The sequence below is a fragment of the Apodemus sylvaticus genome, chromosome 2 (genome assembly GCF_947179515.1).
Source record: "Apodemus sylvaticus chromosome 2, mApoSyl1.1, whole genome shotgun sequence".
NCBI lineage: Eukaryota > Metazoa > Chordata > Mammalia > Rodentia > Muridae > Apodemus > Apodemus sylvaticus.
Window position 1 is genome coordinate 57467616 of NC_067473.1, and position 19274 is coordinate 57486889.

At 37.1% G+C, this 19274-nt stretch overlaps 1 protein-coding gene across 3 annotated transcripts in view; it reads left to right on the top strand.

The window, feature by feature from the left end:
* Positions 1 to 19274, top strand: part of Exoc4 (exocyst complex component 4) — a 772455-nt gene that overhangs the window by 192828 nt on the left and 560353 nt on the right. For all 3 annotated transcript variants that reach the window (XM_052173404.1, XM_052173402.1, XM_052173403.1), the window contains exons 8-9: positions 11656 to 11801; positions 15441 to 15529. In XM_052173404.1, the coding sequence (XP_052029364.1) occupies positions 11656 to 11801; positions 15441 to 15529 (235 nt within the window). The remainder of the gene's footprint in view (positions 1 to 11655; positions 11802 to 15440; positions 15530 to 19274) is intronic.

The following is a 19274-nucleotide window of genomic DNA, read 5'->3' on the forward strand; positions in this document are numbered from 1 at the left end:
AATTCACACTCGTAGAGTTAAATCATTGCTATTTCAACTTAAAAAAAATCAGATGATTTATCTATAGTCGTAGCAATGTGTTAAACATTAAAAATAAGAGAATTTTATACAACCTAAAGCAATTTAACTGTTAGCTTTGCCCTCATCTCCCAAATAATAGGCTAATATTTTTTATTATTGATATTGATATTTTGATATTGATAGATTAGCCACTGAGAATATATAACAGATACATTTTGTTGCTAGCTTTTTCCTTCTCTTTTGGTCTGAGCCAGAATGTCCTTGAGTTATACATTCTGTAGTCAATGGAGGAGCATTCTTTCTTCATCCATGATGAAGATATTACCATGAAAAGTAAACATAACAGAAGTAGAGGTTTCCCGCAGATCTGTACTGCCTAACTTCTGATTGTATATTATTAGAACTGAATTGTAGAACTATTTTATTTAAGTGGGTCACTATATTCACTGGAGGCACATGTACCTTGAAAACTTTGGTATTATTGTTAAATCAGTTCAGAAGTAACAGTAGTTATACCAAAGTCAACAAATTCAGTAATATGTACATGGTATAAAAGAATGTCAGTCTCAGGTCTGAATGCTGTTTCCTTCTGAAGTACAAATTTATCAGTTACTGTTCACATGACCACATTGTCAGGCTGGCTTATGAGGATGGGATCTTCACATGAGTCACTTTGGTAGATCCAGTTGTAACTGTGTACTGAAACCTGTAGTTTAGAATCTGTGTTGCTTCTGTCAGAAAGCTTAATGTATAAATGAAGTTCCACTGGCTCTTTTAAATTGTGTAGACAGTCATTTTGAACTGAATCACAGGTATGCCTTTCAAGTTCCTGTATCTTAGATATCATTGATCCCAAGATGAAGCATATAGTAAGTGGTTTGTACATCTGACTCAACTCCACCTTTGCATATAGTGACAAATGAAAGTGCCTACCTCATAGAAAGTACTCATGAAACACTGCTTCTACTAATGAATGGGATTATAGGAATAGGTCATAGAAAGTAGAGACAGAGGTAAGCACCAGCACAATGGCTGGAGTCTGCTGCTGGGTTGGCCCTTGCATGTGTTGCTCCATGATTATTTATTTAAGTGAACAGAGAAACAAAATGCCATTGTTCCTTTGAATAGAAGAGTCGTGACGTGCTCTGAGCATTTCATCTGTGTGTGTTTATTACCTGGTATACTTCTGTGCATATATGTGCAGAATGGACAAAACTACCAGTGATGTACTGATTTTTGTTGGTTGGTCATGAGAGGAGATTGAAGTTGACTTAAAGGGAAATGAATTTTTTTAATTAGTAAGGATTTGTGGCGTGAGCTAGCTTGATTTGGTGAGACAGCAACTTGCCAGTTTGATTAGAGGCCTATTGTACATATTACAGTGATGATTGATTAATAAGAGGTTTTTTTTTTGTCCTTTAAAATATCAATTCCTGGGAATTTTATGTCCCCTACTCCTTTGTTCTTCCTTTCCTTAATTGAAAACCTGTCCTGATTATCTATTTTGTTGGGTAAACCTATTTTATTGAAAAAGGTTCCAAGCTTGTAGATCTACATAAAAGTATTTTTGTAGTGATAGTGAACACACACACACACACACACACACACACACAGGTGCACACGTGCACATGTGCACACACATGATAAAGCTTGTATGAGTGAAGAAGTGGGGAGGAGAAGAGAAGGGAAGAGAAAGTATATGAAAACCTTTTTCTCTTTTAGGTTCATATAAAGCAAATGTGATTTTTCTCTACTTAAATTCTGTGTGCAGGTGAATCTCCTAACTTTGATCCAGGGTATTCCAGTTGCTGTTGTTTCAAGTACCCTTGTTCTGCATAGACCTCATTCTTAGGGAGACCCTCTGTCAGTGAATTGTATTTCAAAGTTTTATTGACCTTTGTGAAATTGAATTATCCAACATAATTCTCCCCAAGGCTGTTCTCTAGTTGTAGTGGCTGTAGCTCCAGCAGTAATGCTAAGAACTCAAACTTCATCAAACAAACAAATAAAACAGTGCAGTGGGAAGTTTGTGTTGCAGAAACAGAATTTTCTCAAACTTATAGGAATGCAAGTGGAGAGTTGAAGGTATTGTTGGGGACAAAAGAGTTTCTGCGACTTTTTCTTTTTTTCCATAAATGTTTACCTGGATTAAGGCATGTTTAGTTTTCCTGACTAGATAATATAATGCAAATGTTGTTTTGATTGCTTGAGTCCTTTGTTTTTCTCTGGAGCAAAACTTCCTGTATTATTATTGTATCAGCAGTTTCTATACCTGTTTTCTATTCAGCTGCAGAACTGGGAAGACACATTAGAGATGGTATGAGCATCTGCCTGGGGCTTAGGTCTCCTTCATCCTATTGCAGAACTTAGGCCCTCAGAAACTGAGTGATGTTCACTCCAAAGACATGATTTTGCTTTCAACTGTGATGACACTATAATTGATCAAATATATTCTTTCTAGGAATCATAAATTCTTCTTGGAGTTTGAGGAGATGTCATGTTCATTTGTCAACATGTCACTCCAGGGACACAGGTGCAGTGAATTTATGGGGAAGTGCCTTATGTTTCTCCAAATCACATAAATATGAAACTGAAGAAAAAAACCTGTGGCTTTGGATTCCGCCTCAGATGGAGAGCAATTAAAATCTCTCTGTAGATGATATTTCCATGTGTTTCTTAGGGTTCCACATAGCATAGGTGAGGATCAGGTGCAGGAGGATAGCAGAGGAATTCTGGAGACTTCCAGATGTTTTCTTGGAAGAGAATGCTACAATACTATTCTCTGGCAGAGAGAATATTCCACATTTTAGTCAAGTGCATGATTAACTTTGACATTTGGAAATAGAACTTCATACAAAAATAAGCTTGGTAGTTTTGCATGTTTAATTAAGATGTTTAGTCCTTGTCAAGGCTGATATCCCACTCCCCTCCTCCCCCGAAGGGCAATATATTCTCAACTTCTGAAATTTCAGAAACCTGTACTTAACCTTTAATCGTTATTCCATTTACATGGAAATCTGATTAACAACTTTTAAAGTTCATGAGCTCCTGGTAAATGCAATTAAGACCTTTTGGGGGTTTGCTATTAAGAGCTGGCATTTAAAGAAGACTAGGATCTGGCTACTGTTGCTGTCTTCTTTATAGCAGGATGTCTTAAGCAATTAACAGAGAACATGAAGTACATGAATTGTACTGTATTGCTTCTGCGTTAACATGGTTGCTATTTAAATAGTTTGCTATCGTTTCCTTTTCTGACTTGCTTTCTACCATGAGCTTATTACAAAATGGGAGCACAGTGCCAAAGCTAACTAGGTGGAGGTCTGATGCTCTGCAGAAGTGTAAGTGCTCGTTTAGCCCCTTCTCCATGTAGTGTTCTCCAGTCCTGTTCACAGGCATGCAGTCTCATGTTGTGTGTGTTCACATTCATCATCCTACTTTATTGAATTTCTGTCTTTTCACAATTTGACAAATTATTAGAAATGTAATTCAGGTATACAACTATTTTTTAAAGCTCAGGTACATTCCCTTGAGTTATATGTGCAGGAGGGAGGAAAGTTGGTTGATACAGAGGGATGTAATATAATTTATAGACTGACATATGTGCTCATAGATGCTTCTAATTCACAGAGAAAAGGGTTATATTGGGTCATATGCTGTCTATGAAGCTCAATTTGTTTTTATTTCACTTATGAACAGAATTAGTTTCCATTGATGAATGCACGTAAGTAATCACGTACTTTATGCATATCAGAGCCCTGCTTTTTAGTATTTAGAAATAAGTAAAATAATGAGGTCAGATATGAAGAGAGCAAGTTAGCAATATATATTGCATATAGCTGCTCCTAAAGGATACTTGCACCTTCATAAATTTCAGTATTGTGAAATTTTTATGATCAGACATTGTTTTTGAGTAAGAGATCAGAATAAAATAAGGAACTATTTAAATTAAAGTTAGATGACAAAATGGATCTAAAATAATTAAATTTTACAGCAGAAATATCAGTTCTTCATTTTTGGACCCTCGAGTTTCTATCTGTACTATAAACTAATTTAAATCATCAATGTAGCTCATTTGATTGACCTTTTAATTTATTACTAACCTCATTTGTAACACATAAATGAAATAATTTAGTTTCGTGTTTTGAATTACCATGTAACTTCTTAGTATAAACAGTATATCTAATTATAAACCTAATTTAGATGTGAAATTTTATGTTGAAGATAGAATTTTTCTTGAAAATGTATGCCTACAAGAAGTCTAGAATGAATGATTTTAATTGTGTTTTAATTAGAAAGACTTTTAAAATGATAATTGAGCTTTATTTGAAATTGTTGTAATACAGAGTTTTAGACAAAGTGCTTTCTAATCTAGTTATAGAAGGAGGTTAAGTGATAAGTAAAAGCTAAATATCCAGCTGTAGATGGTTAACTGCTAGGTCTGGATAGACATCTCTGATGGTTGCTGGTGATCCTAGAAGTACTTAATGGTACAGAAAAGGTTTTGTGGACTGAAAGGGAACTGGTTGCTTTTACAGGAGCAGAAGAACTTAGGTATTTAGGAAGACCTTCCCAGTTAAGGGAGAGTAGGCATATATATTCAGAGCAGGGTACATAGGAACTTGATTCTGAATAAACCAATTGGGGTTTTCTCTGTGGGCTCCTTTATTTATCTTGGTATCCAGGTGCTATATTCTTAGTGCTTTCAAACTTCATTACCTCTCAGCCTTAACAGTGTTTCTCTCAAACCCCAGGACAATACTTAGCATACTTCTTAGCACTCTGTAGATACAAATAAATGTTAATTGAATCTGGATCTGTACCTGTTATTTCTGAGATCTCATTTTGAATGAATTATAAGTGATTTTTAATGTGTGTCAATAGTCACGTGTTACAGATAACCAATATGAAAGAGTCTTTAGTAACTAAACTGCTAATTGAAAATGCTGGGTCTTAGGTACTTAATTGAATAAACTGTCTCCAGAGAGCAATTTGGCTCTTTTCCAAGATGCATTAACTCTTTGGGGTCATTAGGGTAGCACTTATCGCATTGGAGCAGAAATTTAATAAATGCTACTCCCATGATGTGAGTAAATTAATGTACCTGAGAAAGCCCAAAGTCTCACCCTGGGTGCTGTAGCTCTACCCTGGGGAGCTCATCTGTGAATGTGGAACGTCAGTGAGGAGCTGCCCTTTAGATTGTAGTACTTTCCATTTAGGTAATCCACTGGGAGCAGCTGCGCTGCTTGTGATGCCATGTCAGGTCTCAGAAATCCAAGGAAGAGCTTGGCTTGAACTGAGAGAGGTTCTAAACTCCCAGGAACAGGAAACAGACAAAACAAAACACAAAAGAAGGAAAACAAACCCCTGCAGGCAAAAGCCTTAGAGAAATTCCAGTAGGTTTTCACTGGAGTGAGATAGCAGTATCCATGGTGAAGGCAGACCTTAATCTCCTGGAAGGCAGGCTCATGATGTCTCCTTAGAAGTTTAACTCAGATTTATTATTGCAGTCTATAATCTAGGCAATATAGATGTATAAACACATATGTGAACAAGTCTTTACGAATATGTATGAACTATGAGCTAGATAAACAAAAAGGTTTTTAAAGTGCCATTTTCTTGAATATTTCATTCCAACAACTTGTGAATATGGAAAACTTCATTCTACCACTAACCCAACTTTAGGCAAATGGCCAGCCAGCCTCTGTAAGATTTTAAATATCTTACATTTGGCTGTGAGGGTCTTAAAGAGTAATACTAATCTGTTCTACTCATTAAAGTCCTAGTGGCAAGATAGCTACAGCTAGTTGTTATTATACGACGAAGGAGAAGTCACATAAAAAGATCACTATTCAAAAAAAATGAATAGAAGATGGAGTTAATACTAGAGGTCAAAATCTCAAAGCTCTTTTTCCTTACACATGGAAAGGCATCTTCCCCTTACACGTGGAGTCATGTTACAAATAAGCCCACAAATTTCATATTTAGTTTTAGAAAAACTCAGTATGCACAACTACAAACTTTTCATAGATAATGTGTTAAATAAATAAGATTAAATGGTAAATGAAGAGTTCATTCAGAATGATATTACTAGTGTTTTACGAATTTAAAAATTTCAGAATTTTGTGGCTTTATTACATCATGGAATTTCTAACTAACACAGCATCAACCGCTAATCCAAGAGTACAGTAGCAGAACTGACTGTTTTCATTGCAATTTCTATATTCTTTAACGCTGTACATATCCTTGCTTTGTTAAGAGAGCCACTCAGCATTCTAGGTCCTCAAACATATGATGAATCATGGTCTCATTTGAAGATATATAGATTTCAACATTGTTTCCAACTGTCTTTGTGTTTCTTCTCTTTGACACATCAAAGCCTTACAAGTTCAATGTAAAACACTCATAAACTTTGCTATTTGCTTTTGAACTCTAAATCAATAATTTAAAAAAAAGTTTTCACTTTATAAAATTATAAAGGAAATTAGTGCCTGAAATAGGAAGGGATCCAGAGCCTCAGGAATGTGGCATTATCTTGTATAGATTTTCTTTGATCGATTCAATTATGTTAAATGTAAAGATCTTTGTTCCAGTTTTTATTTTTTTATGGCACTGATAAAATGGAAATTTGAACATACATATATGGGCTTAAAATGTGTATGTGCAGTTTGAAAGATATTTTGCATTGCCTACTAAGATGTAGAATATTAATGAAATTATATAATTTCATTATTTTATTTTAGTTTGATGCTTGGGATTGAACACAGTTTACCAGTGACCTGTGCTAGTTACATTTTACTGTCAAGCATCTAATGTTTTTGTCAAGACCTTTTTTTTCTTTTTTTATTAGATATTTTCTTTATTTACATTTCAAATATTACTCCCTTTCCTGGTTTCCCCTCTGGAAGCCCTCCATCCCATTCCTTTCCCCCTGCTTCTGTGAAGGTGTTCCCACTCACCTACTCCCGCCTCCCTGCCCTGTCACTCCCCTACACTGGGGCATTGAGCCTTCACAGGACCAAGGGCCTCTTCTCCCATTGATGCCCTACAAGTCAGTTCTGTGCTACATATGTGGCTGAAGCTATGAGTCCCTCCATATGTTGTACCAAGATTTTAATTTAGAAGACTTCAGTTATCCAATTTAGTCATATTTCCAGCAGTTGATGAATAGGAACATTTATAGTTCTTTTTTGAGATATCTAAAACTGTACCTGTTTTAATATTTTATTTAAGGAAAATGCTACTTGATTTAAAAGGAAGTATTTTTAGTTAGGCATAAATGGGTTCGAAACAGAGTCCAACACAATGGTGCAAAGCAGTGCCACAGCCATTTGGCCAATGGTCTAGGTCATACCTTTCCTTTTGTGTTTTACTTGTTTTACAGATTTGTATATTGAGGACTAAATACATATTGGATTTCCTTTACTTTGTAGCTGTCTCCAGTTTGCATATAACAGCCTATGTGTTAAAGATTATCACGTTTTATACCTTAATTTAATATATAAGTAATGGTGTTCGTTGTATGGCTCTGTAATAGTAATAAATAGATATAATGTTATAAGAAACATATAAATTAAAGGCTAACAATATTTTTTTGTAACTACTTGCCTAGCATTGTGGAGAATATTGCTTTGAGTGTTTCCTGCAAAAGAGTTGCTGAAGAGGAAGTAGTGGCACTACTCTTGGGTAGGATTTATCTGTGAGGGATAGGGATGATGTATTCTAGGATTACAGAATTGATAAGGCACATGATATGTCCAGGAAATAATTGCAGTAGGTAGACTTAACTGCAGTATTGGGTTCACATTGCTGGGGGCAGATACAGTACAATTCAAAGAAAATATATTGTGAACCCAGATGCATCTGTCACCGATGTTTGGATAGACTACAGTAGTTAGGGAAGCCAAGATGTGTTGAGAAAAACTATATAGATGTACTAATTTGTTAAAGGGGACAGGAATGGCTGTACACATAAAGAGGTGACAGAGTCATTAATTGATGAGGGTACATAAGAATGTATCAAAAGATACATTCAATATGAATGTATCAGAAAGACAATTCTTTGGTGCAAGAATTGTGTTCATACATATATCAGTTGGTACTGGGAACCACACAATCTCTAGTTCTCTATGCTTGATCAGTTGAGGCTTTCTGTAATGATCCCTATCTGTTTCAAAGAGAAATTTCTGTAATAAGAAATTATAACTAGTCTAATTGTGGGAAAAATAAATATTCAGCATGTTGTTAGGGATCATACTGGTTTAGTAAGTTAGTTGTTGTAGATTCTCTTCCAAGATGCATTATTTCATTAGCCTTGGATAGTTGGTTAGGTTCCATCATTAATCTCAAGGTCATATATACATACACACATATATGATTTTATATATAAACATGTATATATATACATATATAGCTTACATTACATGGAAAATTTTGTTTATGGATTCAGGAATATATATCATATCATTCAAATTCATAAAGAGAACAAGGAGACGGACACCTTGTAAGTCTTGGGGGAGAAAAGGGCAGGTTGAAAATGATTTAATTATATTATAATTAAAAATTATTAATGCAGTCCTACATTTAAAGCCAAGAGGTAATTGAGGATAAAAAAATGTATAAAAATAAACTCAACTGAAGGAATAGGTTCTTGTACCTGAAAATAATTTAAGTTTTTTTTTTGTTTTGTTTTTAATTTTTTTATTCGATATAATTTATTTACATTTCAAATGATTTCCCCTTTTCTAGCCCCCCCACTCCCCGAAAGTCCCGTTAGCCCCCTTCTCTTCCCCTGTCCTCCCACCCACCCCTTCCCACTTCCCCGTTCTGGTTTTGCCGAATACTGTTTCACTGAGTCTTTCCAGAACCAGGGGCACTCCTTCTTTCTTCTTGTACCTCATTTGATGTGTGGATTATGTTTTGGGTATTCCAGTTTTCTAGGTTAATAACCACTTATTAGTGAGTGCATACCATGATTCACCTTTTGAGTCTGGGTTACCTCACTTAGTATGATGTTCTCTAGCTCCAAATTTCATAAATTCATTGTTTCTAATGGCTGAATAGTACTCCATTGTGTAGATATACCACATTTTTTGCATCCACTCTTCTGTTGAGGGATACCTGGGTTCTTTCCAGCATCTGGCAATTATAAATAGGACTGCTATGAACATAGTAGAGCATGTATCTTTATTACATGGTGGGGAATCCTCTGGATATATGCCCAGGCGTGGTATAGCAGGATCTTCTGGAAGTGAGGTGCCCAGTTTTCGGAGGAACCGCCAGACTGATTTCCAGAGTGGTTGTACCAATTTGCAACCCCACCAGCAGTGGAGGAGTGTTCCTCTTTCTCCACACCCTCTCCAACACCTGCTGTCTCCTTTATTTTTAATCTTAGCCATTCTGACTGGTGTAAGATGAAATCTTAGGGTTGTTTTGATTTGCATTTCCCTAATGACTAATGAAGTTGAGCATTTTTTAAGATGCTTCTCCGCCATCCGAAGTTCTTCAGGTGAGAATTCTTTGTTTAACTCTGTACCCCATTTTTTAATAGGGTTGTTCGTAACCTTTCATCAAACCCAAAAGAAGTTAAGCAATCAAATTTAAAAAATAACATCAAAAATGATAATTTAAGTTTTAGCAAATTAGACTTTACCACTGAAATGTGAGTAGTTAAGTCAGGCATACACTTACACATGTGAGGATATAATTTGTAAGAGACAGCAGCAATACACCATATCATGGCAAAGGAAACAAAAGATGTGAAGGCTAATTTTAGAACTTTGGAACCTAAAGGCAAAAAGGAATTAAAGATTACAGATAGCACATAATGACCAAAGGTAAATTTTGTTGAGAAGATGGAAGTAGAATCTGTTTAAAGATAGTGATAAACTGGTGGAGAAAAGTAGCCCCACAAACAGAGCTGCAAGGCAATAATTCAGGGATGTTACTGATGTGGGAAAGGAACACTGATCTTAAGATACCTGGGTTTGGGAATGCCTGTTAGTCATGCCCCGCTTGGTCAGTGATTTATTGTGCAAGGCCAGCTATCAGCCCTGCAACATTAAGCAATGTCTTACAATTGCTTGGTTTAGTGTAATAAGTGTTGTACCGGGAGCCTCTCTGTTGTGCTGGTGTTAAGTCCAGCACTCAATACTGTGAATTAGTAAAGATCGTTCTATGCTGTATCTCTTTGAAATTATTTTTTAGCTTTCTGTTGATTTATATATATATAAATAAATATATATATATATTACTTTCCTTCTAGCAGCTCTCAGTTCATTGCTTGATCAAGTTCCTCAGTTGACCTGTAAATGGTGACTCAAATCAGTGTCTCCCTCGTAGTGGACAGTTGAGTGATGCTTACCAGGTGGTATTGTTACTATATTGTCTTATGTGCTTGGTGGGCAGTACTCCAACAGTCCCATAAATAAGTAATGCTTTCCCCCACTCTGTTACAATATTTTATGGTTTTCCTGCACAATTTTTATTAAAAGGAAGCTGTTGAATGGGCAGCTTTGTGGAACATTCTGGTTATGAACAGGGTTTGGAATCACTTGGGCCATTTGCAATTTTAAGACCTAATACTAATTCGACATCTTCAACCACAAAATGTAATGAGAAATTCAGACTTCATTGATTTGAGACTCAAAAGAATGCTAATGTTTAAAAAACGTCTGCTATTTAAATACTGAGTAGCATGTTGCTTGTGGCAGAGACTTAATCCCCCTCAAACTTACTCAATAATGCTCATAGGGTTCTCAAGTGCTTTTCAATGATGATGGTATTTTAAATAATTTAATGTTCAGTAAGTGAGTAAATAATCAGATGAGACCTTGACTCTCTGAGAAGCGTTTCCTTCACTCATAGTTAGTTTTGTTGTTGTTTTTTTTTTTTAATGATATAAACGACTTCAATGGCATCAGCATTATTAGGTGTTCTTAGGAACTGTTATACTTTCTGTTCCAGATTTCTATTTAGAATTCTGGTAACTATAGTTGATTCTAGCACAGACTCAGTAGTGAGTTGATCTTAAAAGGAGTATCTTTTGGAAGTAGTTAATCACAAAAATAGTTGCTTTTTTTTTTTTTTTTAAATCATTTCAAGGTAAATAGCATCTCTCCTAAGCCTTTGTAGTTAAGGAGTACCTCACTGAGCCCCACTTCCTAGGCCTTCCTTGATAGGCCTGCTGTCATGCTTATATATAGTGCTGGCCAGATGAAGGGTCACAGCCTGGGCCTGCCAGTAGTTCACCAGGGACTGCTTTGCTTCTGGATCTATCTGAACCCACAACCTAATACGTCTAAACAGATAATGCCTTGACTAGAGCACAGTAAGTGCTCAGTAAATATTAGCCTATTGCTTCTAATCCTGCTCTACTTTGGAATACTGAGGATTACACGCTAAGTAAGGAAGAATTTTGGCGAGTGCACTCAGCATGCTACCTGGCATGTTCCAGTGCCTATAAACTCATGTTCCTTGTGAATTGTTAACAGGGATATTATTTTATGGTTGTAATAAAGCTTTTCTTATGTCTTTGAGTAGAAGAATGAATGTCTAGGTTAATATATTCTAAAAGTCTGGGATGAGGTTTTAGATATATTTGTATAATAAATTCACCTTGTCCTTGTGCTTGTACAGATGCTGTTGACTGAATACTTGGATATGAAGAACACACGAACCTCCTCCGAGCCTTCAGCTCAACTAAGCTATGCCAGTACTGGACGAGAGTTTGCAGCCTTTTTTGCCAAGAAAAAGCCACAAAGGCCAAAGAATTCTCTTTTCAAGTAGGTATCACAGTGTGGAGAGCTGGCGTGCAGTGAGGAGCCAGTTCTGAGGGGTGGGGCTCTCTCCATCCATAGCCACACATTTCCTAGCAGGAACTGCCTTGGAGCAATTTGTAGGAAGTAAACATATTTTGTTTTGTATCCTGTTGGCCTTCCATCAAGTAAAGTGGCTGTTTTGGAATGGCTATCAGACTATCTAAAACTAAAGCTTCTTACTGGGAGTTTTTGCAAAATCAAGAAAAGTAAAACTTTCCAGGTATTTCTGGAGACCTTTATGTGAAATTAAAGGAAATGAAATATGTGCCAAAAAATAACCTTTGTTTTTAATACAGGAACAATCCAAAAGTTTTTAATATTTTCTTAATTACCATCTTTGTGAACTCTAACAAGCTATGTGCTCAGAGTGTGTATTTCTTGGTTAACAGTTAATAGTTTTTAAATACAGGAACAATCCAAAAGTTTTTAATTTTTTTTAATTACTATCTTAGTGAATTTTGTCAAGCTGTGTGCTCAGAATGTGTATCTCTGGGTGACAACTAATAGTTTATAAGCTAAGTCTGATCTTAGTAATACTCATAGCTAGTGCTGTTTGAAGACGTTCTATGTACAAGATTCCACGCACATGGTGAGTTTATCAAAATGATTCCAATCAAGCAATTTAATTTGGTATTACTAAATTTTATCAACTGTAAGCAGCAGAACCTAACCTTCATTTTTTACTAAGTACTATATATATAAATGTCCTCGTAAACAAAAACCGACATATGAGAAAAAATAAGTTATATAATGTGATAGAGCTAGCAAGTAGTTGTGCGGATACAGAAAAGGAGAAAGAAGCCTCTCACCCTGAAACTAGTTCGTGTCCCTAGTTATCTGAGAGAAAAAACGCTTTAACACAATTGACAATCACAGTAGCCTGCAGAGACAGTTTCTTTTTCCCAGAGATGCTGAAATAAGGACATGAAAAAGAACTCACAAACTATACTTGCTGAGGGTCTGCATGTTCATGGTCTTTGAGATTAACAATATGCATATTCTGTTTCATCCCCCAGTTTAAATGATGATCTTCAGAAGCCATCATACAGGAAAAAGGAAAAAAGTCAAATAAGTACATGGGATATTTTATTTCATATTTATACTCAGATTTTAAACTTTTGAAATTTGCTTAATCTTTGAACTTGATTATAAATTATATTTTTGCAGCACTATGACTTCAAAGGCCACAAGAACGTATATATGTGTTTGTATGTATTCTCTCTCTCTCTCTCTCTCTCACACACACACACACACACACACACACACACACACACACACCAGTGCTATTCTCTCTTCAGGCTTGCAGTTCTGTTCTGCAAACACACTGCTGTCCCTTTCTTCTGTCACTCAGTTTCCCTCCCTCTTTTTCTCCCTAGTTCTTCCTACTTTGAAAGCTATACTTAACCCTTTGCCCTATGTACTTGTTCTTTCTGTGATAAATACTGAGATCAAAAACACTTTGGGGAGGAAGGGTATATTTTGGCTTAGATTTCCAGATTAGACCATTATTGAGGAACCCGGGGCAGGAACTGTGTGTGAAGGGTCAGGATAACACTGCAGACTTGTTTGCTCTCTCTCTGTCTCTCTCTCTGGGCTTCTCAGCCAACTTTTAATACTGAGCAGGTCTACTCGCCTAAGGATGGCCCACTGTGGGCCGGGCCTTTCTACACCAATTAGCACTTATAACATAGCCATCTCACCAAGGCTTTTGTGGACTCTTTAGGACTGATTTGTTCTTTCTTGATGTTGTCTTTTTCCAGGTTTGTGTCACATTGACAACAAGGACTAACCAGTGTAACTTTGTAAACTCCTGCAGAAAACAAGCTTCATGGTTTTCACATGTCATGCTCTCTGCCACCAGTGTCTTTGCCCCAGACCATACATACTTGTTTAGTCATTCAGTGTTAGCTTAATTGTGGGATAGGGATAGGGATGGGGACTGGAAGGGAGCCCCTAATTGTTAGAAATCAAAATGTTAAAAAATTCTTACACGTTTATTATTGTTCAGAAATAGACCTCATTATTGTCCCAGATGTGGACAGTTAAACAGATCTGCTCACTTTTAACTTGGTTCCACTGTTAATGAGCCATGCAGGCCTGAGTAGGTCTCATGTCTGAGCTTGCCTCAGTGGCTTTGGCTATCAAAGACTGAAGAATCTCTCATGCCTCTTTTGCTATAAAATTATCTCAGTGTAGGACTTGTTGCAAACATAAAGGGAATTCATGAATAACTAGCCTATCAAGTCATAAAGGACTCAGATTGTGGAGAGCTGGAATCTGTTTCTATCAAATCTGTGAAGGACTTTATTACCCTCTTTAATTGTACTTAGCCAAGGTTAATTGTGTTTAAGTTCTCTCTTATTGTACAAAATTTACTTACTATTTGCCTGAGAGTTTGTTTTTTCCTTTGCGATCTCTGATCAATAGCTGTCAGCATGCTTTTTGGAGGTCAGGGGCTTCTTTTCTGCACTTGACTGGCAGGTGGCACTTCTGAAGTACTTCAAGCCTTGCCTTCCTTCCGGCTCTTTGTGCCTCTTGGTTCTTGGTAGGGTGCGGAAAGCGGATCAAGTAACTGAAGTATTTCCTTCATAGGCTGATACTCATCTTGGTATTCATCCTTCTTGTCAAGGACTCTATAAAAGGGACATGATTAAGGAAATGATGATCCTTTCTTGTTGCTGCTAGTCACTGAGCCACGGAGTCTGTTGCTTTCTCCCTATGTTGTTGACCCTTTAGAGGCAAAACTCTTAGAAGGATTCCTTCTTTTGTCAGCTTTTTATCCTGGCTTTGAAAATCTCAGCTATGAAATGGAATCTGTTACTCATCAAAAGATTTGCTATTTGATGTAGTCCTAATTTTACTTGGTTTTATTTATACCCATAAGCTATTCTTTAGGACTGATTTGCTTTGTGTTCCTTGTTTCCAATTTTATAGACTCATTCTGTACCATAAGTTTGTTTCCTTTGTAAACAATTGTAAATAATTTGTAAACTTTTGTAAACAATTCCTGGAGAATACTTAAATGGTGCTATTTAGGGCAGGCTGAAAACTAGCAGCCATTTAGAAACAGTCTTTTTAGACATTTAGATAGAGACCAGTGATTCCTTGCTTCTTTGGTATCACTGGTCTTTTCTAGAATCCTCTGTGCATTAATCTTTTATTTCATTAATTCAGGAAGAAAACTGCTCTGAAGAACCATTACGTTTGCTGAGGCAGTGGTTAGGCAGTGATGGATTTATTATTTGGGTAATAGTGTAAGTAGAAGGACTCTGTTGGATACTGTTGTAGCTGTAGATGTGGTCATGCTCTAAGATGGTGACGACAATGGCGATGATGATCTGAAGGTAACTGGAAGTGGAGGAGGTCAGAATTATTCTAGGTGATGAGGAAAAGTTACAAAAGGATACAGAGGAACACTAGCAGGGATGTTATTTATAATGCAAGGTTTGGGCAGCTGTCTCTGGGGTTTTCATGTTATAGCCAAAGTTTCATAATTGTTGCATACCAGGGAATGTTATACCAGAATAGAATAGGATTGTTTGGGAGCTTAGAGATGGATGGCACATATGTGGTTCCCATGTGGTACTCTGTGCTTTATTTTAGGTTTGAGTCATCCTCCCATGCTATCAGTATGAGCGCCTATCTCCGGGAACAGAGAAGGGAGCTCTACAGTCGGAGTGGAGAACTTCAAGGTAAGTAATTCTCCAGAAAAGTTATTTTATGGAGGGCAGTCTGCAGTGTGTATAGCATGCGGCTTTATGTTCTGCATTCACAAAGTTCTTTTACTAGATAACAAATTCTAGTGAATTGATAGTGTTTTTCCATCGTCATCCTATCATTTCCCAACATGTGCCATTAAGCTTCTAAAACTAACACTAAAACTCAAGAATGCTTTGCCATTGAGGTGGAGATTGTTAGCAGATGTATTAAAGACAACCTGAGTCCACGCACATTTAAATAAAATGCTAGTCTTATTTTGGCCACTATGGTTGTCCTTTTGTTTATTGTTTTTAAAGCCTTTTGGAGTATGTCAGATAGAAAAGGGGAAGCTCAGCCTGTCGTGAAAAGTGTTCATGGATGCTTCTGGACAGTGTGGTTTAAGCGTTATAAACTGATACATGGATACTTGAAACCCATTTGTGGTTTCTAACAAGTTTAGTTTGCAGAGGAAAATACTTAGAAATGAAATTATAATATAAATAAAATAAGATTTGAGGCAACGAGACATTACCTTTTCTGACAAAAAATAAATACTATCTTCGGCTTTCTGTTGCCATGACTTTCTTCACCTCTACCAAGGCAACTCTAAGAAAGGAAAACGTTTAATTGTGGATAGCTTGTAGGTTCAGAGTTTTAGTCCATTATCATTCTGGCAGGAAGTATGGAGTTTCACACGTAGACTTAGTGCTGGACAAGGAGCTGAGAGTTCTATATCTGGATCAGCAGGCACAGAGAGAGCAAGAGAGGGGGGAGCAGGCGCGGGAGGGAGGAAGATAATCAGAGGGAGACAAAGAGGGAGAGACAGAGTCAGATACAGATAGGGAGACAGACAGACAGACAGTCAGATAGGTCTCCCTCTACCTTGAGCATATGAAACCTCAAAGCTGACTCCCCAGAGATATCCTTCCTGCTATGAGACCTCATATACTACACAAGGCTTTACCTCCTAATTTCTGTCAAGTAGTGCCATTCTCTAATGACCTAATTCAAGTATCAAATATATGAGCCTGTGGGAGCCATTCTTATCCAAACTGCCACACTGGACATGGTAACATATCAAATACAAAGAAAGACTTGTTAGGGTTTCCTAAGCATTACAGGTGTTAGAAGAAGTGGAAGTCAAATATGGAGAACTTAAGATAGAGATTTAAGACCCAGGTAAGAAAGTGAGCCCATGCACATGTGCCTGTGTGCACAGTCAGCCCAGCTATCTCTACATTCTTTATGTCATTGCATGTGGGCTGAACACGTATATGGCTCTTCCTGTCATAGCCTAAATACTTTAATAGGGCAACTATTGCTATAGCATTCGTATTCTATTAGTCATTATAAAATGAACATGATTTCAGGTAACAAGAGTGGATGTTTGTAACTTTTGTGTAGATTCTGTATTATTTTATGTAAGAAATTTGAATGTCTTTGAGTACTACTATCCGTGGGGGATGACCATGAATATACTACTGTATTCTGATATCTCAACTACAACATGGGGACATACATATTAACAACTTGGTAGATCACATGTATAGACTTGCTCGAGTTGTTCAGAGAACAGAGTGATTATTTTAGAACTCTGGACTTTAAAAATGAATGGATTTGAATGCTTTAAAGTTCTTTTTGCACTGGGCTGTTTTGATTGTTTTGCTGTGACTGGCCTACACAGTTTCTTAGTTGGTCAGACTCATAGTTCTTCCTTAGAACACTAGGTAGTAACTTCCCAGCCTTTCTGGGTAAAGACTGTTTCCTAGTCATCCCATCTCCACCTTTATTACCACCCTGTTAACATAATGTTTTTCAAAAATCTTTGCTGTACTCTCATATCCCATTACAGGAATTGTCTCAGAGCACATATTAGTGAGAACTAAAATGCTCCCAACATGTTCTGTGATCATTGGAATGAGATTGGTATCACAGCATTTATTTATTTATTTATTTATATTTATTTATTTATTTATTTATTTATTTATTTATTTATTTATTTATTTATTTATTTATTTATGTTTTTGCGAGACAGGGTTTCTTTGTGTAGCCCTGGCTGTCCTGGAACTCACTCTATTTACCAGGCTGACCTCAAACCCAGAAATCCACCTACCTTTGCCTCCCAACAGCTGGGATTAAAGGCATGCGCCACCACTGCCCAGTGCATTTATTTATTTGCTATTAAGGTGTTGTGCATTCTGATCTGCTTCTTGGAGGAGTATAGGGTGGAAATGATATCTTCTGTGAGACATGTAGTGAAGCACAATGCTGACCCCAGCTCTAGAATGTGGCTGCTTCCTATGAGAAAGATTAAGAAAGGAGGTTACACTGAAATGAGTGGAATGGAGTGGCAGTAGTGGTGACATGGGTTTGTAGGGCTGGGATCCCATGTAAGCTGCCCCTTTGGGACACACCAGGTTATTGAGGGCTAGTGTAACATTTTCCCTACTGTCCTGTTTTGTTTGGTTTGGTGGTTTTATATGTATGTGTATATTTACTTAATACTTTAAATTTGCCCCTATAAAGTTTCTGCATCAATCTTATATTAAACACTTTTAACACTTACAAGACCCTCCCCTAAAGTTAATTTCTGGTGATTTCACTCTTTAAAACAAAAACAAATGAATATTTTGAAGGGCAGTTATCAGTTGACGCTATAGTTGAGTAGTAATTATAGTGTGTGTAGTATCTCTGTCCTCAGCACAGTCTCTTCTGACATCACGTTGCACTATGGCGGAAACACTTGGCACTTCCAGGTAACTCAGCTCCTAGATGTAATCAGTGCCTCAGCAGTGTCCCTGTCTGTCATTCAAGTCCATGTTATTAGTGACTAGTGCTGCATGGTGTGTTTGAGATAGTAAGAATACTAAGACCTCCATAGTGGAGCCTCGTGGCCTGACTTTTCAGTTCCCCTCTGTGGTCCATGATCTCTTGAGAGACGGCATAGCTTGGCAATTCAGAGTAGTCCTTTCCAAGGCTACAGTGCCTACATCCAAAAATCTAGTTCTCACCGCCAGCTGATCAGCCACAGGTAAGTTATTCTTTCTCTTTGCTTTTGCTTTTGCTTTTGTTTTTTTGTTTTTTTTTGTTTTGTTTTGTCTTTTCTAAATGGTGATCCTGTGAAGGTGCTGTGTGAATTTGGCTTTAATTAGTGCAGAAGGCAGTATGCAGTAAATTGTTAATGGGATGTTGTCCTTCTCTGCTGTAGTGTCCTTTCTGGTACTGTGACTCCAAATCAGCTTCTCTCTCTATCTTTTTCTCTCTGTCTGTCTCTCTGCATCTCTCTTTCTCCATCTCAGTATCTGTCTCTATTTCTGTCTCTAGCTCTCTCTCTCTCTTTCACACACACACACACACACACACACACACACACGCACACACACACACACACACACATTCTGTTCTTTCCTCTTATGCTAACTCTAACCTGACTTCTGAGGTAAACTTATTTATTATTCATTCATTCTAGTGAGTTCTCTTGTTTTCTTTCTACTCCCCACTCTGTTTCACACACATATATGCTCTTGGGTTTTGGCCTTGCTGTTTGGTATATTACCACCATGTGTTTCCTGTTCTCTTTGTGAGTGTGTCCCTTAGTGCACCATGTGCCAGCATAACCTGGCAGAGTTTATGACAAAGCAGTAAGCACAACATGTGACATGCCCTTATTTCTGCTTCTTCTCACAGTGTTTGCTAGTGCAAATGTACCCTTACAGGCTCACAGTAAGAGAATGTATG